The sequence below is a fragment of the Chlorocebus sabaeus genome, chromosome 19 (genome assembly GCF_047675955.1).
Source record: "Chlorocebus sabaeus isolate Y175 chromosome 19, mChlSab1.0.hap1, whole genome shotgun sequence".
Lineage (NCBI taxonomy): Eukaryota > Metazoa > Chordata > Mammalia > Primates > Cercopithecidae > Chlorocebus > Chlorocebus sabaeus.
This window is the reverse complement of record NC_132922.1, coordinates 20,771,607-20,796,695: the sequence shown is the minus strand read 5'-3', so window position 1 is coordinate 20,796,695 and position 25,089 is coordinate 20,771,607. Positions and strand designations below refer to the sequence as shown.

Here is a 25,089-nt window from a genome sequence, read left to right as displayed (position 1 = left end):
GTGCAAAGCCAAAAACAGCTGCATGGAAACAGGTAAGAAGCCATTGCCTTCACTCATGATAGTCCTTTCTTCACAAGCCAGCACAGCTCAGTGTAATCATAAAAAAATGCCCAACTCATGGCTTCTCCCATGGGAGGGAATGAAAAGAATGGAATATATATCTAATGTTCCAGTTTTTTTGGGATACTTCCCAAGGCACTGGTTTCTGTTTTGTGTGACTCCGAATGCTGACAGAGAACTAGCATACTTTGGATACATGGGGGCCCTCGAGACAGCTCCGCAGCTTGTTGCAGCACCGGAAAACCTGCAGTACTGCAAACACAATGGAAGCAGCAAGAAATTATGAGCTCCTGATAAAAACCAGCAAACTCTTCTAATTGGGAAATCACATGCACAAGCCCAGAGAGACGCATCCACAGAGAAGGTCTGAGAGGCCCACAGAATCTCTAGCTGGACTGATTGATGAAGTTCTTCTGCTGTATGAAGTCAGTCTGTAAAGACTGGGAGAAGTTGCTGTTTTTGCAAATGCTCAAATTCCAACAAGAATTAATAAGGCATATGAAGAAACAGGGAAACATGGCCCAATCAAAGGATCAAAGTAAATCACCAGAAACTGATCCTAAAGAAATAGAAGCCAGCTGTGTGTGGTGGCGCACACCTATAGTCCCAGCTACTTGAGAGGCTGAGGTGGGAGGATCCCTTGAGCCTGGGAGGCACAGGTTGCAGTGAGCCAAGATCATGCCACTGCACTCCAGCTTGGGCAACAGAGTGAGACCCTGTCTCAAAAAAAAAAAAAAAAAAGAAAGAAAGAAATATAATAACTAAAGAAAATAATTCACTAGAAAAGTTCAGCAGCAGACTTGATCAAGCAGAAGCAAGAATCAGCAAAGTTAAACACAGGTCATTTGAAACGATCAAGTGAGAGGAGCAAAAGAGGAAAAGAATAAAGAAAAATGAAGAAAGCCTAAGAAACTTATGGAACACCATCAAGTAGGCCAATATATGCATTATGGAAGTTCCAGAAGGAAAAGGGAGAGAAAAGAGCACAAAGAGCTTATCTGAAGAGATAATGGCCTAAAACTTCCCAAATCTGAGAAAGAAAATGGACATCCAAATTCAAGAAGCTCAGCCAGGTGCAGTGGCTCATACCTGTAATCCCAGCACTTTGGGAGGCCAAGGCAGGCAAGCAGATCGCTTGAGCCTAGCAGTTTGAGACCAGCCTGGGCAACCCCATCTCTACAAAAAATAAAAAATTAGCCAAGTGTAGTGGTTCACACCTATAGTCCCAGCTACTTGGGAGGCTGAGGTGAGAGGATCCCTCAAGCCCAGGAGGCTGAGGCTGCAGTGATCTGTGATCAACATCACTGCACTTCAGCCTGGGCAACAGAGCAAGATCCTGTCGCAAAAAAAAAAAAAAAAAAAAAAAAAAAAAAAAAAAAAATTGAAGAAGCCCAGAATATTCTAATCAGAATGAACCCAAATGGACCCACAAGAGATGTGTTATAATAAAACTGTCAAAAGCCAAAGACCAAAAGAGAATCTTGAAAGCAGCAAGAGAAAGGCAACTCATCACATACAAGAGAGCTCCCATAATATTATCAGTGGATTTCTTAGCAGAAACCTTACAGACCAGAAGGGAGTGGATGAATTGGATGACACTTTCCAAGTGCTGAAAGAAAAAACCCAAAAGGGTGGGCATGGTGGCTCGTACCTATAATCCAAGCACTTTGGGAGACTGAAGTGAGAGGATCATTTGAACCCAGAAGTTCAGGACTAGCTTGGGCAACATATAGGGAGACCCATCTCTATAAAAATTTTTTTAAAAAATAAAAATCAGCTGGGCATGTCGGCATGTGCCTGTAGTCCTGACTACTTACACGACTGAGGCAGGATTGCTTGAGCCTGAGAGGTTGCAATTGCAATAAGTCATGATTGTGCCACTGCACTCCAATCTGGGTGACAGAGTAAGACCCTGTCTCAAAAAAAGAATAAAAAAGAAAAACTAGTAACCAAGAACACTATATCTAGCAAAACTATTTTTCAAAAATGAAAGGAACTAAAGACCTTCCCAAATAAACAAAAGCTTAGAGAGTACTCACCAGTAGACCTGCCTTATAAGAAATGCTAAAGGAATTCCTTCAAGTTGAAACTAAAGGATACTAGATAGCAACACAAAAACATATAAAAATATAAAGCTGTCTAGTAAATATATAGACAAATACAAAATCCTATAATACTGCAATGGTGGCATATAAATAACATTTAATTCTGGTACAGAATTAAAAAGGTAAAATCATAAGAATAATTATAACTTTAAAACTATATTAATGATACAAATATAAAAAGATATAATTTATGAAAAAGGGATGTAAATGAGTAGAGTTTCATATGCAATTGAAGTTAAGTTGTTATCAGTTTAAAATAGATTGTTATAAGATGTCTTATGTAAAACCCATGGTAACCACAGAGGAAATACCTATAGAAGATTAAAAAAAAAAAAAAAAAACTGGCTGGGTGCGGTGGCTCAAGCCTGTAATCCCAGCACTTTGGGAGGCCGAGACGGGCAGATCACGAGGTCAGGAGATCGAGATCATCCTGGCTAACACGGTGAAACCCTGTCTCTACTAAAAAATACAAAAACCTAGCCGGGCGTGGTGGCGGGCATCTGTAGTCCCAGCTACTCGGGAGGCGGAGGCAGGAGAATGGCGTAAACCTGGGAGGCAGAGTTTGCAGTGAGCTGAGATCTGGCCACTGCACTCCAGCCTGGGCCACAGAGTGAGACTCCGTCTCAAAAAAAAAAAAACAACTGAGAAAGGAATCTAAGCATGTCACTATAAAAAATTAATGAAACACAAAGGAAGACACCAAGAGAAGAAAAAGGGGACAAATTAACTACAAGACATTAAAAAAGAAATGGCAATAGTCAGTCCTCTATCAGTAACTGCTTTAAATGTATATAGATTAAACTCTCAAATCAACAGACATAGAGTGACTGAATGGATTTTAAAAACAAGATCCAACTATATGCTGTCTACTGGCTCACTTTAGACATAAGGACGCACAAAGGCTGAAAATGAAAGGATGGAAAAATATATTCCATACATATAGTAACCAAAAGAGAGCAAAGGGGCCACACTTATATCCAACAAAATAGACTTTAAGTCAAAAACTGTCACAAGAGACAAAGAAGAACATCATATAATGACAAAGGCATTAATTCACCAAGAAGACGTAACAATTATAAATATATATGTGCCTAACGTAAGCGCATCCAAATATAGCAAACATTAATGGAATTGAAGGAGAAATAGTAACACAAAAATAGTAGATTTCAATAACCCATATTCAACAATGGGTAGAACAACCAGACATAAGATCAATAAAGAAATAAAAGATTTGAACAACACTTATACCAATTGGACCTATACAGAACAGTCCACCCAATAACAGTGATAATGGTGAATACCCATTTTTCTCAAGCATACAGGAAACATTCTCCAAGACAGATCACTTACTAATCCACAAAACAAGCCTTAACAAGTTTCAGAAGACTATAGTCATACCACGTATCTTTTCTGACGACAATGAAATAAAACTAGAAATCAATAGCAAAAGGAAAACTGAAAAATTCCTAAGTATGTGGAAATTAAACAACACATTGGAATAACCAATGGATCAAGGAAGCATTCACCAGGGAAATTAGAAAATACCTTGAGACAAATGAAAATAAAAAAGATCAAGAATCTGGCCAATGATTCCAAGGATGACCAAGTTTAGTGAAAAGAATGAGATTTGTAATAAGTTGACCTGAGTTTGAATCGCCAACTTTACCACTTACCGGTTGTGTGTCCTTAGACAAATATTTCAAGCTCTCAGCAATTGTTTCCTAGCCGGTTTAAAAATGGGCATAATCATAATTTCCTCATAAGATTGTTGTAGGATCAAATGAAATAACACATTAAATGGGACCTTATAAATTGGAAAGGCTTGAATTGTCACTATTCTTTGCCCTCTCTGCTGCATTTCAGCTCTCACTGTCACCCTAATTGTGGTTATTGCTCAGGTTCTCTATGTCATATGTTGCAGCTGGAAAATAGAATTTCTTTTTTCTTTTCTTTTTCTTTGAGACAGAGTTTCACTCTTGTTCCCCAGGCTGGAGTGCAATAGCACGATCTCAGCTCACCACAACCTCTGCCTCCCAGGCTCAAGCGATTCTCCTGCCTCAGCCTCCCAAATAGCTGGGATTACAGGCATGCACCACCATGCCCGGCTAATTTTGTATTTTTAGTGGAGACGGGGTTTCTCCAAGTTGGTCAGGCTAGTCTGGAACTTCTGACCTCAGGTGATCCCCCCGCCTCGGCCTCCCAAAGTGATGGGATTACAGGCCTGAGCCACTGTGCCTGGCCCAGAAAACAGAATTTCTTACCCACAAGGACTGTTCTCTTCTTACAGTTGTTAATGCTCATGTTACAAAGAGCAGAACTTAGAACATTAAACCAAGATTGTAAAACTTGATTGAGTCCTGGATTTGCTATACATAATGTGTAGTCTGCACTGGTCCATAAACCTTTTTTTTTTTTTTTTTTTTTTTTGAGATGGAGTCTTTCTCTGTTGCCCAGGCTGGAGTGCAATGGTGCCATCTCGGCTCACCGCAAACTCCACCTCCCGGGTTCACATGATTCTCCTGCCTCAGCTCCCAAGTAGCTGGGATTATAGGTGCATGCCACCATGTCCAGCTAATTTTTGTATTTTTAGTAGAGACAGTGTTTCACCATGTTGGTGAGGCTGGTCTTGAACTCCTGACCTCGTGATCTGCCTGCCTTGGCCTCCCAAAATGCTGGGATTACAGTCGTGAGCCACCGTGCCTGGCCTGGTCCATAAACTTGTAAGTATTTTCTCATTTGTGAAAAAGCAAAAGCAGGCTAGGCATGGTGGCTCACATCTGCAATCCTAGCACTTTGGGAGGCCGAGGCAGGCGGATTGCCTGAGGTCAGGAGTTCAAGACCAGCCTGGTCAACATGGTGAAACTCCATCTCTACTAAAAATACAAAAACTAGCTAGGTGTGTTGGTGCATGCTTGTAATCCCAGCTACTTGTGGGGACTGAGGCAGGAGAATCGCGTGAACCCAGGAGGGGAAGGTTGTAGTGAGCCAAGATCGCGCCACTGCCCTCCAGCCTGGGCAATAGAGCGAGACTCCATCTCAAAAAACAAAACAAAACAAAAAGCAATCTGTGCGTTGCCTGTCTCTGAGGGTGGTTGTGCTGATCATCTGAAAACATGTATGGGAAAGCATGCTTAAAATGTGATTATTATTATTGGCCCATCTGACATGTGGTAGCAAAATAAAGATTTAAAAAATATGTCATAAATATGCCTCAGCCTACAAAGATCAACCTTAAGTGGACATCTTCAAACAGAATATGTAGGGGCCAAGGGAAACTTCCCCTTTCCCCTCTGAACGTTTACTGAAAATCAACTGACTAAAGGCAGATTAATAGGAGAAAAGGCAAACAAATCTGTTAGCATGCATCGGGAGAAACACAGAGTGATCACCACACCACGGGAAAGGGAGATGAGGAAATGTGGATGATGTTGGGGGGATAGTAAATGATTTTTAAGGGACTTCAATGGACTTGAAGAACATATAATGACCTGGAACAAAGTCCGTTGGGCCCACAGAGCAGACAATGGCTTGTGACAAAAGTCTGACCAGCTGTGTTGATAGACTTCAGTCTTTCTTCCTGCAATACAAGTTCAGTTAATGAAAACTCAGGGAAGGGACCAGAGGTAATTATTTTTTTCTTTGATGGGTCCAGACTTTAGGTAGATAAGGAAACTTTATCCTGTGCTTAGTGAGACAGAAGATTAGGAGACAGTAGTTGGGGGCGGTAGGCAGGGGAGGTAGAAAAAGAGGGGAAGATCAGAGAAATCTTGAGAAACGACTTTTTCAGTTCAACAAGTCAAAGCACTGTATTTTAGGGCATCAGTTTCCGAGCACTGGCAGAAAAAAGTTGGTTTCTTTAATGAAGACCAATGTCACTAAGAACTTTAAAGACACAGTGACAATGTTACCTAGAATGTTCCATAAAAGTTCTTACAATCCTTTTAAACTTCCCAAGTGAAAATCTTTCTCATTTTTCTGTGACTATTCTGAAACTACTCTCTCTAAGACTCCAGGATCACACTTAACCCTCTCTGAGCAGATGACCCCTCTATAAAAGGGGAGATAATATCCTTATACTCTCTCTCTTTCATCTGTCCTATAACATCTATACCATATCAATACATCCTTAGCACCTTCAATCCTGCCTGTGTCAGAAAATAAAGGCCCTCTAATTGTATACAAGGCAGGTCTTCCTGATCAAAGTCCCTCTTGCTTCCTCTAGGACTTTATGCTCTCAGTTACTCCCCACACTATCCTATATGCAGTCACTCCTTTGAGACAAGGTTTTTCTCAGTATACAAATATGGGCAAGTCTCTCCAAACCTAATCAGCCTTGCTTTTTTTTTTTTTTTTTTTAACTTTACTTGGTTAGGGAGGATACAATAATTAAAATATGCTTAGAAAAAAGTGGTGATACACAGTTTAAATTGGAAAGAAGGAGAGCTGGAAGTGAGTTGGTTGGTTTGGATGCCTCTGTAGTAATTAAGGTAAGAAGGAACTAGGATCTGAGTTGGAATGGTGCCAAGAGAATGAAAGGAGAGAATATTGCAAAAAAAAAAAAAAAAATTGTGTAATTAATACTGACACGTCCTGGAAACTAAATGAATGTGGGATAGAAGGAAAAAGAAGAACAAAATAGAATGTTTTTCAAGCAGAGATTTCCATAGCCACACGTAATAAAGAATATAGACTTTACAAAATTAGTTCAGGGAAGTCACTACAGAAACAAATGACAACAACAACAAGCCCTAGGGTGGAAGAATATGATTTTCAGATTATTATATGATTTCCACATTATATTACTTTAATTTTGTTTCTTTTTTTTTTTTTTGAGACAGAGTCTCACTCTGTTGCCCAGGCTGGAGTGCAGTGGCGCGATCTCAGCTCACTGCTAGCTCCACCTCCCAGGTTCACGCCATTCTCCTGCCTTGGCCTCCCGAGTAGCTGGGACTACAGGCACCTGCCACCACGCCCGGCTAATTTTTTTGTATTTTTAGTAGAGACGGGTTTCACCGTGTTAGCCAGGATGGTCTCGATCTCCTGACCTCATGATCCGCCCACCTTGGCCTCCCAAAGTGCTGGGATTACAGGCGTGAGCCACCATGCCCGGCCAAATTTTCCAATTTTCAACAAAATTATAAGACATAGGAAAAAAAAAAAAAACAACAAGAAAGTATGACCATACACAGAAAAAAAAGCAGTCAAGAGAAATAATCTCTGATGTTGGACTTAGTAGACGAAGACTTTAAATCAGTTCGTATATATATTCAAAGAACTATAGAAAACCATGGACTAAAAACCTAAAGGAAAACATGAGAATGCCATCTTGCCAAATGTAGAATATCAATAAAGAGAAAGAAATTATTTAAAAAAGAACTAAATAAAAGAAATTATTTAAAAAAGAACTAAATAAAAAATATAAATTCTGGAGTTAAAAAGTATAGTAACTGAAATGAAAAATTTATTTCATTTCAGAGGGGATCAACAGCAGATTGGAACTAACAGAAGAAGGAATCAGTGAATGTGAAAATAGATCATTTGAGGTTATACAGTTGAGGAGGAAGAGGTGGAGGACACGATCAACTGTATCCATATATATGCATAATGAAAGTTCCAGAAGGAGAGAAGTCAGATAAATAAGAAAGAATATCCAAATAAATAATGGCCAGAAACTTCCCAAATATAGAGAAAAGCATTAATTTACACATCCAGGAAGCTCGGTAAACTTCAAATAGAATAAAATCGGAGACCAATATGTAGATACATCATAATCAAGTGATTGATGGTTAAAGACAAAGAGAAAATTTAGAAACCAATAAGCGAGAAGCAATTAATCACATACAAAGAATCCTCCATAAGATGAATTCATTTCTCCTTGGAAACCATTTAGGTCAGAAGGCAGTGGGATAGCATATTCGAGGTCTTGAAAAAAAGAAGTACTGTCAATCTAGAATTCTGTATCTTGAAAAACTATCCTTCAAAAAAAAAGGAGAAATTAAGACATTCCCAGATAGACAAAACTTGAGAGAATTGGTCACTAGCCGACCTGCTCTACAAGAAACACTACAGGGAGTCCTTCAGGCTGAAATGAAAGGAAACTAGACAGTAACTCAAATCCACATGAAGAAATAAAGAACACTTTGGTAAAGGTAAATATAAAAGATAACATAAATGTATTTTTTGTTTGTAACTTTTTTATTCTATCTAATTTAAAAGACAATGGCATAAAGCAATAATAATAAAGTGGTATTAATGAACTTATAATGTATAAAGAGGTTTATGCATGTTAAAAAATAGCATAAACGGGCTGGGCATGGTGGCTCCCAATGTACCAGTACGTCGGGAGGCCAAAGTGGGAGGACTGCTCGAATTCAGGAGTTTGAGACCAGCCTGGGCAACATGGTGACACCCTGTCTCTATTAAAAATAACAAAAATTAGCTGAGTGTGGTGGCACATTGCCTGAAATCCCAGTTACTCAGGTGGCTGAAGCATGAGAATGACTTGAATTTGGGAGATGGAGGTTGCAGTGACCTGAGATCATGCTACTGCACTCTAACCTGGGCCACAGAATGAGACCTTATCTCAAAAAAAAAAAAAAAAAAAAAACAAGGCCGGGCGCAGTGGTTCAAGCCTGTAATCCCAGCACTTTGGGAGGCCGAGACGGGTGGATCACGAGGTCAGGAGATCGAGACCATCCTGGCTAACATGGTGAAACCCCGTCTCTACTAAAAAATACAAAAAACTAGCCAGACGAGGTGGCGGGCGCCTGTAGTCCCAGCTACTTGGGAGGCTGAGGCAGGAGAATGGCGTAAACCCAGGAGGCAGAGCTTGCAGTGAGCTGAGATCTGGCCACTGCACTCCAGCCTGGGTGACAGAGTGAGACTCCGTCTCAAAAACAAACAAACAAACAAACAAACAAAAGATACAGGAAGGGACAAGGAATGGCACTACATAGAAACAAAGTTTTTCTATAATAAATTCATTTTGTAAAATAAATTCATTCAATAAATTGCATTAATCTGAACTAGATTACTACAAATTAAGATGTTAATTGCAATCACTAGGAAACAACTAAGAAAATAACTTTAGGCCAGGTACAGTGGCTCATGCCTGTAATTCCAGTATTTTGGGAGGCTGAAGCAGGAGGATCACTTGAGGCTAGGAGTTCTTTTGTTTTTGTTTTTGTTTTGTTTTGTTTTTGAGACAGAGTCTTGCTCTGTCACCCAGGCTGGAGTGCAGTGGTGTGATCTCGGCTCGCTGCAACATCTGCCTCCTGGATTCAAATGATTCTCCTGTCTCAGCCTCCTGAGTAGCTGGGATTACAAGCGAGCACCACCGTGCCCAGCTAATGAGGCCAGGAGTTTGAGACCAGCCTGGGCAACATGGCAAGATACATCTCTACAAAAATTTTTAAAAATAAAGTTAACTGGTTGGACATGGTGTCTCACACCTATAATCCTAGCATTTTGGGAGGCCGAGACAGGTGAATGGCTTTACCCCAGGGGTTTGAGATGAGCCTGGGCAACAAGGTGAAAACCTATCTCTACAAAACACACACACACACACACTAGCTGGGCATGGTGGCGCATGCCTGTAGTCCTAGCTATTCGGGAGACTTAGTTGGGAGGATCACTTGAGCCCAAAAGTTCAGGACCACAGTGAGTTATGATTGAGCCACTGCACTCCAGTCTGGGTGACAGAGTAAGACCTTGTCTCCAAAAAATAAAATAAATTGCCCGGCGGAGTGGCTCATGCCTGTAATGCCAGCACTTTAGTAGCCCGAGGCAGGCGGATCAGAAGGTCAGGAGTTTGAGACCAGCCTGACCAACATGGTGAAACCCCGCTGTTACTAAAAATACAAAATTAGCTGGGTGTGGTGGGACGCACCTGTAATCCCAGCTACTTAGGAGGCTGAGGCAGGAGAACTGCGTGAATCCAGGAGGGAGAGGTTGCAGTGAGCCAAGATGGTACCACCGCACTCCAGCCTGGGCGACAGAGCAAGACTCCATCACACAAAAAATAAATAAATAAATAAATAAATAAATAAATAAATAAGATAAAAAATAAAAATAAAGTAAATTTTCAGTTGGGCGTGGTGGCCCATGCCTGTAATCCCACCACTTTGGGAAGCCAAGGCAGGTGAATCACTCGAGGTCAGGAGTTCGAGACCAGGCTGGCCAACATGGTAAAACCCTGTCTCTACTAAAAATACAAAAACTAGCCAGGCATGGCAGTGTGTACCTGTAGTCCCAGCTACTCGGGAGGCCGAGGCACCAGAATCGCTTGAACCTGGGAGGCAGAAGCTGCAATGAGCTGAAATCATACCACTGCACTCTAGCCTGGGCGAAAGAAATAAAATAAAATTAAATAAATAAATAAATAAAATAAATCTAAAAAGAAAATATCTTTAGAATATACAGGAAAATAAATGACAAGAAGTTAAAATGGCACATTGGAAAATATCTACAAAAAAAAGCAGTAAGGGAATAAGAAATAACACATAAGACATACAGAAAACAAACAGCAAAATGACAGACATAAATCTAACCATGTTAGTAATTACATTAAATGTAAACATAAATGGATTAAGCACTTCAATCAAAAGGCAGATATTGGAAAAATTGATAAAAACAACATGATCCAACTATATTTATATATATATAAATAAACTATATCTCAGATATAGTTTATTTCATTTATTTTAATCTTTAGAGATGATTTAATCTTGCTCTGTTGCCCAGCTTGGGTGCAGTGGTGTAATCATAACTCACTGCAACTTTGAAGTCTTGGGCTTAAGCAATCCTACCTCAGCCTCCCAAGTAGTTGGGACTAAAGGCACATGCCACCACACCCAGCTAATTTTAAGAAGTTTTTTTAGAGATGGGATCTGTATTGCCCAGGCTGGTCTTGAACTCTTGGGCTCAAGGGATCTTTATCTCTCTCCCCCCCACCCCGCCTTTAAAACAAATAAAAAAATTAAAAAAAAAGAGACAGGATCTCACTCTGTCATACAGGCTAGAGTGCAATATCACAATCATAGTTCACTGTAGCCTCAAAATCCTGGGCTGAAGTGATCCTTCCAACTCAGCCTCCTGAGTAGCTGGGACTACAGGTGCGGGCTACCAAACTCAGCTAATTTTTAAGTATTTTTTTTTCTTTAGAGACAGGGTCTCATTTTGTTGGCCATGCTGGTCTTGAACTTCTGGCCTCAAGGGATCCTCCTACTTCAGCCTCCCAAAATTCTGTGATTACGGGAGTGAGTCACCACTCCTGGCCCATCTGGCGTTTTTATTATTGCCAAAGAAAAGAGCTGGAGTAGCTATACTTGTATCCGACAAAAATAGACTTTAAGATAAAATGTGTTACTAGACACACACAAAAAAGGACATTTAATAATGATTTTAAAAGTCAGTCCATCAAGAAGATACAGCCTGGGCACAGTGGCTCATGCCTATAATCCCAGCACTTTAGGAGGCCGAGGCAGGTGGATCACTTGAGGTCAGGAGTTTGAGACAAACATGGCCAACATGGTGAAATCTTTTCTCTACTAAAAATACAAAAATTAGCTGGGCATGGTATGGGGTGCTTGTAATCCCAGCTATTCAGGAGGCTGAGGCAGGAGAATCTGGGAGTTGAACCTGGGAGTTGGAGGTTGCAGTGAGCCAAGATCACACCACTGCACTCCAGCCTGGGCAACAGAACAACAATAACAAAAAAGAAGATACAACAATTATAAACAAATATCCACCTAACAAGAAGAGCCTCAAAATACATGAAGCAAAAAATAAATAAAGGGATAAATAAATAATTCAACAGTACTAATTAGAGAAATAATACTTCCCTCTCAAAAACAGGTAGAACGACTAGACGGAATACCAACAAGGAAATAGAAGACTTGAACAACATTACAAACCAACTAGATCTAAGGAATGTCAATAGAACTTTCCACCCAAAACCAGTAGAATATACATTCTTCTCAAGTGCACATGGAAAAGTCTTCAGAATAGACCATATGTTAGGCTATAAAACACGTGTCAATAAATTTAACAGGATTGAAATCATACAATGTATATTGTCTCACCACAAGCAGTATCACAATAAATCAACAACTGAAGGAAATTTGGGAAATTTACAAATATGTGAAAACCACACAACACACTCCAAAATACCTATTAGGTCAAAGAAGAAATCACAAGAGATACTAGAAAATACTTTGAAGTGAATGAAAACAAAAACACAATGTAGCAAAATTAGGGCTGGGTACAGTGGCTCAGACCTGTAATCCCAGCACTTTGGGAGGCCGAAGCAGGTAGATCACCTGAGGTCATGAGCTCGAGATCAGCCGTCCAACATGGTTAAACCCCACTTTTACTAAAAATACAAAAATTAGCTGGGTGTGGTCGCATGCACCTGTAATCCCGGCTACTCGGGAGGCTGAGGCATGAGAATTGCTTGAACCTGGGAGGTGGAGGTTGCAGTTAGCTGAGATCACGCCACTGCACTCCAGCCTGGGTGACAGGGCAAGACTCCATCTCAAAAAAACAAAAACAAAACAAAACAAAAAACCCCACCAAAAACAATGTAGTAAAATTTATGAGATGCGGCTAAAGCACATCTAAGTGGGAAATTTATAGCTGTAAATGCTACATTAAATAAAGACCTCAAATAAATTACTTAATCTTACATTTTCAGAAACTCAAAAAAGAAGAGAAAACGAAATGCTAAGCAAGTAGAAGGAAGGGAATAATACAGATTAGAGTAGAAACAAACAAAATTGAGAATAGAAAAACAATAGAGAAAATCAATAAAACCAAAAGTTGTTTCCTGGAAAAAAAAAACAACAACAAAATTGACAAATCTTTAGCAAGGCAGACTAAGAAAAAAATTAGACTGAAGTTACTAAAATTAGGATTGAAAGAGGTACATTATTACCAACCTTACAGAAATAAAAGGGATTATAAGAGAATTTTATAAATAATTGTCTGCCAGTCAGGGGCAGTGGCTCATGCCTGTAATCCCAGCACTTTGGGGGGCCAAGGTGGGTGGATCACTTGAGGCTAGGAGTTTGAGACCAGCCTGGGCAGCATGGCGAAACCCTGTCTTTACCAAAAATACAAACAAAAAAAAAATTAGCCAGGCATGGTGGTGCATGCCTGCCAGTCCCTGCTAATTGGGAGGCTGAGGCATGAGAATTGCTTGAACTGGCCGGCAGAGGTTGGAGTGAACCGAGATCACGCCACAGAACTCCAGCCTGGGTGATAGAGCAAGACTCCGTCTCAAAAACAAAAAAAAAAAGCAAAACTGTATGCCAACAAGTTAGGTAACCTAGATGGAATGGACAAATTCCTATAAAGACACAAACTACTGAATGACTCAAGAAAATATAGATAACCTGAATAGGCCTATAATAAGCAGAGATTGCATTAGTAGTTACACACACACACACACACACACACACACACACCTTCCACAAAGCAAAGCTCAGGACCAGATGGCTTCACTGGTGAATTCTACCAGACATATAAAGAAGAATTCACACTCTTCCCAAAAAATAAAAGGGGAGAGAAGAGAGAACACTTCCCAATGCCTTCTATGAGACCGGTATACCAAAACCAGATGAAAGAACATCATAAGAACACTACAAATCAATATCCCTTATGAATATAGACACAACACTCCACCCAAATAGTGGCAAACTAAATCCAACCACATATGAAAAGGAATATACACCACAAACCACATGGAATTTATCCCAGGATTGCAAGGTTGGTTAAATATATAAAAATCAATTTAACATACCATATTGAAAGAATAAAGGATAAAACTCACATGATCAATAGATGTAGAAAAAGCATTAAACAAAATCCAGTATCTTTTTCTTTTTTTTAAGATGGAGTCTTGCTCTGTCACCCAGGCTGGAGTGGCATGATCTCTGCTCACTGCAACCTCTGCCTCCCAGGTTCCATCGATTCTCTTGCCTCAGCCTCGTGAGTAGCCGGGATTATAGGCGCCTGCCACCACGCCCAGCTGATTTATGTATTTTTAGCAGAGAAGGGGTTTCACCATGTTGGCCAGGCTGGTCTTGAACTCCTGACTTCAGGTGATCTGCCCGTCTTGGTCTCCCAAAGTGCTGGGATTACAGGTGTGAGCCACTGTGCCTGGTCAAAATCCAATATCTTTTTATGATTAAAAAAAAAAACATTCCAGCCGGGTGCGGTGGCTCATGCCTGTAATCCCAGCACTTTGGGAGGCCGAGGCGGGTGGATCACCTGAGGTCGGGGGTTCGAGACCAGCCTGGCCAACATGGAGAAACCATGTCTCTACTAAAAATACAAAATTAGCCGGGCATAAATAAACAGCACCCAGATTAGAAAAGAAGAATTAAAACTATCTTTATTTGCAGATGACAAAATCTTATCTATAGAAAATTCACAAAAAAATCAGTGAGAACTAATACAAGTTCAGCAAGGATATAGGATCCAAGATTAATATACAAAAAGCAATTATTTTTCTATACACTAGCAATGAACAATCCCAAAATGAGATTAAGAAAACAATTCCATGTATAATAGCATTGTTAAGGACTGAATTATGCCCTACCCAACCCCAATTCATATGCTGAGGCCCTAACCTCCAATGTTACTATACTTGGAGACAGGACCTTTAAGGAGGTAATTAAGGGTAAATGAGGTCATAAGGGTGGAGTACTAATCCAAGGGGACTGGTGCCCTTATAACAAGAGGAAGAGACATCAACGACATCTCTCTCTGCACATTTGCATAGAGAAAAGACTGTGAAGACACAGTAAGAAGGAGGCAGTCTGCAAGCCAGGAAGAGAGGCCTCACCCAAACCAACTCTGCTGGCACCTTAATCTTGGACTTCCAGCCTCTAGAACTGTAGGAAGATCAGTTTCCATTGTTTAAGCTACACCATTTTTGGTATTCTGTTATTGCAGCCCAAGCAAACTAATATAAGCATAAAAGAAAATTAAAATCTTAGGAATAAATTTAACCAAAGAGAAGTGTAAGATTTGTACACTGAAAACTATAAACATTGTTGAAATAAATTAAAGAAAACCTATATAAATGGAAATACATCCATATTTGTGGATTGAAAAACAATATTATTCAGATAGCAATACTCCCCAAATTGATCTACAGATTCAATGTAATCCCTATCAAAATCTCAGTTGCCTTTTTTGGCAGGAAGTAACAAGCTGATCCTAAAATTCAAATGGAAATGCAAGGGACTCAGAATAGCCAAAACAATCTTGAAAAAGAAACAAGTCAAAAGGTACACTTCTTGAATTTCAAAATGGCCAAGAAGCAAATGAAAAGATGTTCGACATCATTAGTCATTAGGAAAATGCCAATCAAAACCACAATGAGATATCATTTCACACCTAGTAGCATGGCTAAAATTTTTTTGGAATGGAGTCTCTGTCACCCAGGCTAGAGTGCAGTGGCGCAAACTCGGCTCACTATAACCTCCGCCTCCCAGGTTCAAGCGATTCTCCTGCCTCAGCCTCCCAGGTAGCTGGGATTACAGGTGCCCTCCACCACACTTGGCTAATTTTTGTATTTTTAGTAGAGATGGGGTTTCACCAGGTTGGCCGGGCTGGTCTCAAACTCCTGACCTCAGGTGATCCACCAACCTTGGCCTCACAAAGTGCAGGGATTACAGGCATGAGCCACCATGCCCAACCTATAACTTTTTTTTTAAAAGGGAAAATGACAAAGCAAATATGTGGGAAAATTGGAAACCCTTACATGTTGCTGGTGAATGTAAAACAGTGTAGTTGCTTTGGAAAGAGTTTGGCTATTTCTCAAAAAGGTAAACATAGAGTTACCATGTGATGCAGCAATTCTGCTCCTAGATATATATCCAAGAAAAATGAAAACATATATCCACACATAACTTTGTACATGAATGTTCATAGAAGTATTATTCTTCACAGCAAAAAGGTGAAAACCTAAATGTCCATCAACTGATAGATGTACAAAATGTGGTAAACATGGAGTACTTTTTAGCCATAAAAAGGAATACATGCCACAATATGAATGATTATACTTTAGTTATTAAGTGAAAGAAGCCAGACACAAAAGGCCATAGTGTATGATTTCATTTATATGAAATATCCAGAATAGACAAATCCATAGAGACAGAAAGTAGATTAATGGTTGACAAGGAATAGGGGAGGAAGGACTGGGGGAATGACTGCTAATAAGCATGGGGCTTCTTTTTGGGGTGATGCAAGTGTTCTGGAATTAGATAGTGGTGACGGTTGCACAACTTTGTGAATATACTAAAATATGCTGATTTGTATATTTTAAAGTGGTGAATTTGATCTATATGTTTAATTAAAAAATACCTTTTTTTTTTTTTTTTTTTAAGAGACAAGGTTTTGCTCTGTTGCCCAGGCTGGAGTGCCGTGGCACGATCACAGCTCACTGCAGCCTCAACCTCCTGGGCTCAATCAATCCTTTTACCTCAGCCTTCTGAGTAGCTGGGACTACAGGTTCATGCCACGATGCCCAGCTAATTTTTGTATTTTTTATAGAGATGGGGGTTTCACCATGTTTCCCAGGCTGGTCTCAAACTCCTGGGCTCAAGCGATCCTCCCTCCACACCCTCCCAAAGTACTGGGATTACAGGCATGAGCCACTGCACCCAGCCCCCAATGCCTCTTAAAACAGTAAATCTTTCTGTGCTGTGCATTAATGTGACTGAGGCTAACATAGCCCCTGGCATGTTTAAGAACACGGTTTCCACAGAAATCTGGCTTTTTGGGAGGAAGACAGTTTCCTTAGATGTAAGTTCTAGCAAACCTGTAAAGGAGGCCTTCTTCCAAGTCTCTTTCTCCCTTCCATTTTTAGAGCTAGGTAGGTAATTTTCCTGTGATGTCTTACACTTTCCAGATGTTTAACCTTTCTTTTGGCAGGAAGAAATTGGCCTTTGTTTGTTAGTTTAATGAGAAGAGGTGTAAGAAAAGTCTGCCTCAGATTTCTTATATTATTGTGTTCAGTTTATGCAAAGATAATAAGTATTCTGATCTTAAATTTGGGACCTTTGCAATCAGAGATCATTAATATTTACAAATTTAACGTATCACGAAGTTAGTATCAACTAAGGGAAGAAAAACAAGCCCCTCATGGGGCTGAGCCTGCTATATGGTCGTATAGGAATTCTAAACCATTTTTTAGGTAACCGTCATTTTCCAAGCACCAGGAAGTATAGAAAATAAAGGCCCTCAAATGTTAGGCTGTCAATAGTGTGGAGCATTTCGTACATCACCTCATCTAGATCTCTGTGCAGATGTACCAAGTAGCAATCACGGAAAACTAGTTTAAAGTCTATTTCATTCGAAACTTCTATTAAGTGATAATCATTAAGGGGAATAACATTTTACACGTCAACAAAACTTCACATTCAGAAGGCAGAACCAAGTAGCTAAATAGAACATTTCCATAATGCTTGAGAATTCAATATCTTTCTCGACATCATTTCTTAGTCTAGGCACTCAAGCAGGCAGCAGCTTGTCACTTACAGCCCCGCCACTTCCTGTTCTAGTTCATTAAACCCTAGGCTTTCCCCAGAAACTCACAACCCTCAGGGAGATCCTTCTGCCAGTCAGAACAGATTCATTTGAAGGAGGCAGAAATTGATATGCAGCTCTGAGTGAGGATGAAGGCCATAATAAATTGCCACCTACACATGGAATTATATTTTGTAGGATGACAGTGTGTGGGCAGAAGCAGCAGGAGTTATGTTTAGACCTTATAGTTGGGGACTTATTTCATATTGACTGCTTTCTCCTTCGCTGCCAATGGATGGATAAAGTTAAGAAGCTACAGCCAGGTTGGGAACTCTTTACCTTTGCCTTTCTTTCTACAAAATACCCCAAATAAGCTAGTAATATAGTCAGTTCACATGCAAAGGCTTGAATCAAAACTACAGTTCTCTAAATCATTTTGCCTTTCTTTTCTCAGGGATGCTTAAAATTCTAGAATTTCAGAGTCACGTTCATAAATACATTTATAAGCACCACTGACCACTCCTGGCAATCACATGGCTACTGCATGCTGCAATGGAAACCAGAATAAAATGACATCCCAATGTAGAAATGAGCGCTTGAAATAAGGCAGCTGAAAAGAAAAAGCCACATTTAACCTTACTGAGGAAGGGGACAAAGATGAGGGAGGACTCTCTCTATTCAGCTTTTCTCTTAACCATAAGTCAGGCACTTGGAATTGCAAAAGCAACATTTAGCTTTCAGGAGCATGTTGCTGCCAGGAGTGGAAAGAAAGGATTTTACACCTCCTTTTCTCTCCTGGTTCTAAAGTGGTGGGCAAAATGTCTGCTTTTATTGGTTTGAGGTATTCTAACCATTGCCAAAGAACAAGTAAAGAAAATGAGATACACATGCTCTCCTCCTAAAAATGTCACCTCCTTTGTAAAGCTGTCTTGATTCCCAATTCAGAATGTATAGCTTCCTTCTCTACATTCTATCGTATACTTTATACCTCCATTAGTATCACAGATCTCCCTCTCTCACTAAACTGTAAAATCCACAGTTCAGGGACCAAGTCATTACCTCTGTGATCCCTGCAGTGCAAAGTAGTGTACTTTATTAATGGTACAAAATAAATGCTTGATGAATGAATGTGGTGGTGTCAACTTCATAACTGGACATTATGTTTTCAGAGTTCTAATAAATGTTGAAAACAAATAAAGAAACTACCTTTCCTACTTAGCTGCTCCCTCCATCCCAATCTTTTTCCCTATATTTGGTATCATGATATTGCACCTTGAAGAGGGAGACACATCTAATGGGAGATATCCTCCTGAGAAGATATTTTTATATTCAATATGTCTATTTTGATAACTCTCCAATAAACCATCTTTTGGGGAAGATTTCCAAGGTTAAACTGAACTTGAAGAGCAGAGTTCCAATCATTTTGGGTAGGCAAAAGATAGCTCTGCTGGCCAGGTGCAGTGGCTCACGCCTGTAAACCCAGCACTTTGGGAGGCTGAGGTGGGCAGATCGCTTGAGGTCAGGATTTCGAGATCAGCCTGGCCAACATGGTGAAACCCTGTCTCTACTAAAAATACAAAAATTAGCTGGGTGTGGTGGCGCATGCCTGTAATCCCAGCTATTCAGGAGGCTAAGGCAAGGGAATAGCTTGAACCCGGGAGGCGGAGGGTTGCAGTGAGCTGGGATCGCGCCACTGCACTCCAGCCTGGGCGACAGAGTGAGACTCTGTCCCCCTCCAAAAGAAAAAAAAAAAAAAAAGCTCTGCTTCCTATGACACAGTGTGCTGTAAGATGCCTCAGAATAAACTATAAAGGTCTAAAAGCTGAAAGCAGGACACCAAGACTCCCCTAACCAGGTGCATCAAGAAGAACAAAGAAGAAACCCTGAATTCTTTTTAACTAATAAGGAAAAATGGTCCTTAGCCCTCAAAAAACAAGAGTCAAACTAGAGACTGATTGGTAAAACTGTTTCAGGTACAGAGTCAGGTGATGTAAATGTGTCTAAAGAGAGAAAGGTCAAATTTAGCCAATGAAAGTCATCTCAAATAAGATTCCCCCTCTATTTTCACCTGTGTCATGTGTTATTTTACTACTGGGGTTTGGCAAAACCTCAGCTGGAGGCTTTTGACCTTTGTCAAAATTCTGGTTATTTGGAAATTTCTAAAGAATGATCAAGTTCTACCATAATGCACATTTTCTCCTTGCAAAACAAACAAAATGCTTTGACAGGGACAATTCCCAGTCTCTTATCACTGAAAGGTACAAAGGAAGCTGGAGAGTTGTTTGAATATCATATAGCACTTTTGAGTTCATTATGCCATTATCCCCAGGGTTGGATTTAATCAAGATGAAAAAGCACAGGCTCAAAGCCTTTTTAGTTGACAAGAAGCAATTTTTTGGCTTGGGACTTCTGTGTCTGAGTTGTAAGTCAGGTTCACAGAAAAGTAATCAGAAACTAGCCTGACTGGAGACAAGAAAGAGTCTTGAAATAAGAGGTGTGAGACCATGGGTTGTATGTGTAACCCAGCCTCTTAAGAAGCTTAGGGACCTTGAGCAAATTACTTATACTCTCATCTGTAAAGTAAAGGACTAGACTTGGAGGATTTCTAAAGCCCCCTGTAACACCATCAATTTTTAATTATCTAATGTTGTTCCTTAAGTAACCAATTCGTTCATTCAACTATCTGAATGCCTTCCGTGTTCACTGAGGAACAGTTAATTCAGGTATCTATTTGAATACCTTCAATGAACATAATGAAAGAAGTAAAAATAACAGCTCTTGCCCTCAAGGATTTGATAAGCCAGTGGGAAAGGTGAAGGCTTTACCCAACAGCTCCTAGCACAGGGCCAGGCACAGGGGCTTATTAATCCATTCCTTTGGTCACAAGGAGCCTGCCAAATGATGAGGAAGGAAAGGAGTAAGAGAAACTCCACAGAAGCTCTTAGGAGAAAGACAGGGTAATTTATAATTTCAGTCCACCAATGTCTATTGAGTACCTACTGTGTGTGATGCCGACTCAGCCAGATCAGGCCTCTGATGACACTTACTTACTTATTCTAGGTGATAGAGAGAAAAAAACAAAACAGGTTATCAAAGAAATGAAATCCAGGGCTGGGCTTGGGGGCTCAAGCCTGTAATCCCAGCACTTTGGGAGGTTGAGGTGGGTGGATCGCTTGAGGTCAGGAGTTCAAGACCAGCCTGGCCAATATGGTGAAACCCCGTCTCTACTAAAAATACAAAAATCAGCCAGGCATGGTGGCACATGCCTGTAACCCCAGCTACTTAGGTGGCTGAGGCAGGAGAATCACTTGAGCCCAGGAGGTGGAGGTTGCAGTGAGCCAAGATCCCTTCACTGCACTCCAGCTTGGGTGACAGAGTGAGACTCTGTCTCAAAAAAAAAAAAAAAAAAAAAAAAAAAAAATGTAGATTGAGAGAAATTCTATGAAAGAAACAGAATAACAAATAACTGTGTTTGCTGGTGGGATGGACTGCCATTAGTATAGGGCAGAGAGGGGTAAGTCTTTGCATATGGTAGTAGTTGACTGAGCTCAGACCTGAAGGCAGAAGAAAATTAGAACAGCCAGCACAGAGGGCCTAGTGATCCAGCCAGAGAGGCTGGTAAATGCAGAGGCTGAGAAGGGCTGGTGCAGACAGACCATCTGTGTGGTCGGAGCTTAAAAAGCAGTTACTTCCAGAAAGTATAGAGTGAACGCGGTAGTTCTCGACAGAGGGCAATTTTGAACACCCCATGGGACATTTGGCAAAGTCTAGAGACATTTTTGGTTGTTATGATGGTGGGGGTGGGGGGAAGGTTGAGAAAACTTGCACCAAAGGAATATTTCAGCCCAAATTTCAGTTTTAGTCATTATGTTCTGAACTCATGTTCTCGCCAGCTTGAACAGTTTTTTTTTTTCTTTCCTGCAGAAACAAAATAAGAACAGGTTTCAAGTGGCTCACTCTTTCATCTACTCTCTTGGGAAATCCCATTGGGGAGGTTCATAGGACTCCAGGAACCTTTGGAAAGCTCCACAGGATATGAAATATCTACCTAAACAGGTGGGAAAAGATCCAAGGAGCCACACCCCCAACTGCTCCCTCAGTTACCAGGGCAGAAAAAACTGAGATAGGGGTAGGGCACAAAGGAGAACATATTCATGTTTTATTTGCATAATTACAAATTAATGTTAAAAAGAATACAAAGTCAGGTCCAGGGTAGGGATGAAGAGGTTGCAGATGCCCTCAAGTATTTGAAAACTCTGGCCTTCTGGCCTTATGTCTTTTTCTTTTTTTTCTTTTCTTTTTTTTCATTTTTGAGACAGGGTCTCCCTCTGTGGCCCAGGCTGGAGTGCAATGGCACAATCTTGGCTCACTGCAACCTCAAACTCCCGGGCTCAAGCGATCCTCCTACCGCAGCCTCCCAAATAGCTGGGACTACAGGCGTGTGTCAAGATGACCCAACTAATTTTTGTACTTTAAAAAAATTTTTGGAGACAGAGTCTCGCTCTGTTGCCCAGGCTGGAGTGCAATGGGGGGATTTTGGCTCACTGCAACCTCAGCCTCCCGGGCTCAAGCGATTCTCCTGCCTCAGCCTCCCAAGTAGCTGGGACTACAGGTGCGCGCCACCACGCCCAGGTAATTTTTGTATTTTTTATAGAGATGGGGTTTCACCACGTTGGCTAGGCTGTTCTTGAACTCCTGACCTCAAATGATCCGCCCGCCTCGGCCTCCCAAAGTGCTGGGATCCCAGGTGAAGCCACCGCGCTGCACCCCTCGGGCCTTCTTCTAACTTGGGTCCCTGGGCCCCCCAGGCTTTCGCTCCCTTCTCCTACGCCGCCCCGCGCCCGCCTCAGGCCTCTCTGGGACCCGCCGGCGTGGCGTCCTGGCCCGCCCGAGCCCCACGGTCCCTCGGGTCCTAACCTCGGCGGGCGGGCGCCTCCTCAGGAAGCCCCGGTGCAGGCTGTCGTTGTACAGGTGGCCCAGGCGGGCGGCGCCCGACCCAAGGCCGCGTCGGGTCAGTGTGCGGCCCTCGGCTGAGAGGCTGCTGCTGAGGGGCCGGACCCGCCAGGGCCCGGCTAACTGCCGCTCGCCCCTGCTTTGCATATTCATGAAGTCTAGCGAGGCCGATCGCCCCGGCCAGCCGTGGACGAGTCATGAATTATTCATGAGGAAGTTTCTGGTCCCGCCCAGAAAGGCCTCGTTGACTATTCACGAGCCGAGGAGGGGGTTTGGGCCGGAAAAGGCCGTTGACTCTCGGTGGGAGGGAGGCGTCGACGAGCTGAGGTGAGGGCTGTTGAGACGCGAGGTCTTCGCCCAGAGAGGGCACTCGGACGTTGTTAGTTCTGTCTTTATGTCAAACAATTTTTTTTTTTTCTTTTCTTGTTACTTAAGGCTTTGAGTTGGATTTGAAAGTATCATTTTTCGTGAGGGCCTGAAGTACTGTGAAGAGAATCGGGAGGGCAGGGGGCTGAGGAGGAAGACAAAAGGGAGGCGATTTCCCCCAGAACTGGACAGAGAGCACCCAGGTAGCTTTGAAATTCAGATTTTTCTGGACATGAAATCAATCTTGCTGAGCAAGCAGCAGCCATAATGAGCCATGACGAGGCTGGTAGGGCAGACGACGTCTGTGCCCGGCATTGGAGGGGCCGTGTGTGGTGGAGGTTTTGGGGTGTATCTTACCTGGGTCAGATTCTCCTCAGCCATTGAGGTTTTCTGCCAGGATCGATGCCTGGTACAGGCCAAGAGGTGAGAGAGGTGGCGACGAGCCACCCCGCCCCGCTTGACCTCAGCTCCCCTTTCGTTTTAGTGAGGATTTGCCAATTAATCCCTGTGGACTTTAGTTCCCTAAACAGTTCAGAGGGAGAGAGTGTCTTGAACCTCAGGATTAGCCAATCGCCGAAATGTGTCCGAGTGCGCAGAGCACTGGACAGGCTGTGCAGTACATCGTGTACTCAGCTGGCAGAAATGAGGGGTGGTTCTGGCCCCGAAAGGGGTTTTTAATTTCAGCAGGATCATGATCTAATTGCTCCTCCATTGGACCCTCAATCTGTTGAGGTAGGAAAAGTATATTACATCTTGTAATCCTGCACGTTGCCTGGCACATTGTAGTCGCCTCGTAGATGTTGAATGAATGAATAATTGAAATAGCATGAAAGATATATTAAAAAGTCAAAAGCATGAACAAATACTCAATTAATACAGTGGAAACCATTTACTCTGAATGAGCACAAGTAGGGGAATGACCAGGGCCAAATGGAATTTGTTAAAATGGTGAATAATTTATTGAAACAAGCTCTGTCAGAAGGTCTAAGTAACTGGGTGAACTTTAGCAAACCAAGTTCCCTTGCATAGCCTCACTTTCCTTTTCTTTTTTCTTTTTTTTTTTTTTTTGAGAGGGAGTCGTGCTCTGTCGCCAGGCTGGAGTGCAGTGACGCAATCTCAGCTCACTGCAACCTCCACTTCCCGGGTTCAAGCGATTCCCCTGCTTCAGCCTCCCTCCTAGCTGGGACTATAGGCATGTGCCACCACGCCTAGCTAAATTTTTTTTTTTTTTTTTTTTTTTTGTATTTTTAGTAGAGACAGGGTTTCACCATGTTGTTTAGGATGGTCTCGATCTCTTGACCTTGTGATTCGCCCGCTTTGCCTCCCAAAGTACTGGGATTACAGGTGTGAGCCCCTGCGCCCAGCCCCTTTTCTTTATAGCTTTATGTTTAGGTTTAAATCCATCATCCATTTTGCATTAATATTTGTATACAGTGCGAGATTCAGGTTAAGCTTCTTTTCATTCTCTCTTCTTTCCCCCATCCCCTGGATGTCCTTTTGTTTCAGCACCATTTGTTGAAAAAAAGATTCTTCCTCCACAGAACTGGATCTTCTTTAAATTGAAGGGGTTAGAAGATGTCTGTGCTCCCTTCCAGCTTTATGAATCTATCGAACCCATTTATGTTAACATACACTTCTTTTGAGTAAAGTCATTCTTAATATCATGCATGTGTAAGGAAGGTCATATAGTTGCATTTCAGAATCCAGCTATTGGATATTGTTCACCTGATAGAAAAGGGATTTTCTTGTAAAAAATGGTTTTGGAAGATTGAGAAAGATGGGTAGAGAGCCTTCATAAATCAGCTATAATTATATTTGGGAAAATGTAATAAAACTTTGGTTTTTGCTTCACTTGGAATGGTTAAAAAAGTGGTTTAGGCCTTAGTAAACTAAACAGCAGCTGGCTAATCTTTATGTGAATCTTGGACTCACATATAGTAGGGGTAAAATAGGAAGTAATTGTGCTACCATATAAAATAGGGCAATTGAAGGCATGGTTTGGTGTCTCACATATATAATCCCAAAACTTTGAGAGGCCAAGAGTTCGAGGCCAGTCTGGGCAACATAG

The 25,089-nt window shown here is 41.4% G+C and overlaps 2 protein-coding genes across 7 annotated transcripts in view; one reads left to right on the top strand and one right to left on the bottom strand.

Annotated features, from left to right (window-relative positions):
- LOC140709110 (uncharacterized) overlaps positions 1-22,854 on the bottom strand; it is a 69,946-nt gene extending 47,092 nt beyond the window's left edge. For 2 of the 3 annotated variants that reach the window (XM_073006826.1, XM_073006824.1), the window contains exon 1: positions 22,620-22,808. In XM_073006826.1, the coding sequence (XP_072862927.1) occupies positions 22,620-22,808 (189 nt within the window). Of the gene's footprint in view, positions 1-22,619 lie in introns of all 3 variants that reach the window. The other variant, XM_073006825.1, reaches the window with a different exon arrangement.
- Positions 22,855-22,916: 62 nt separating this feature from the next.
- The window catches only part of HORMAD2 (HORMA domain containing 2), a 91,498-nt gene continuing 89,325 nt past the window's right edge, over positions 22,917-25,089 (top strand). For all 4 annotated transcript variants that reach the window (XM_007975363.3, XM_038007626.2, XM_073006821.1 and 1 more), the window contains exon 1: positions 22,917-22,982. The gene's annotated coding sequence lies outside the window, so the exon portion shown is untranslated. The remainder of the gene's footprint in view (positions 22,983-25,089) is intronic.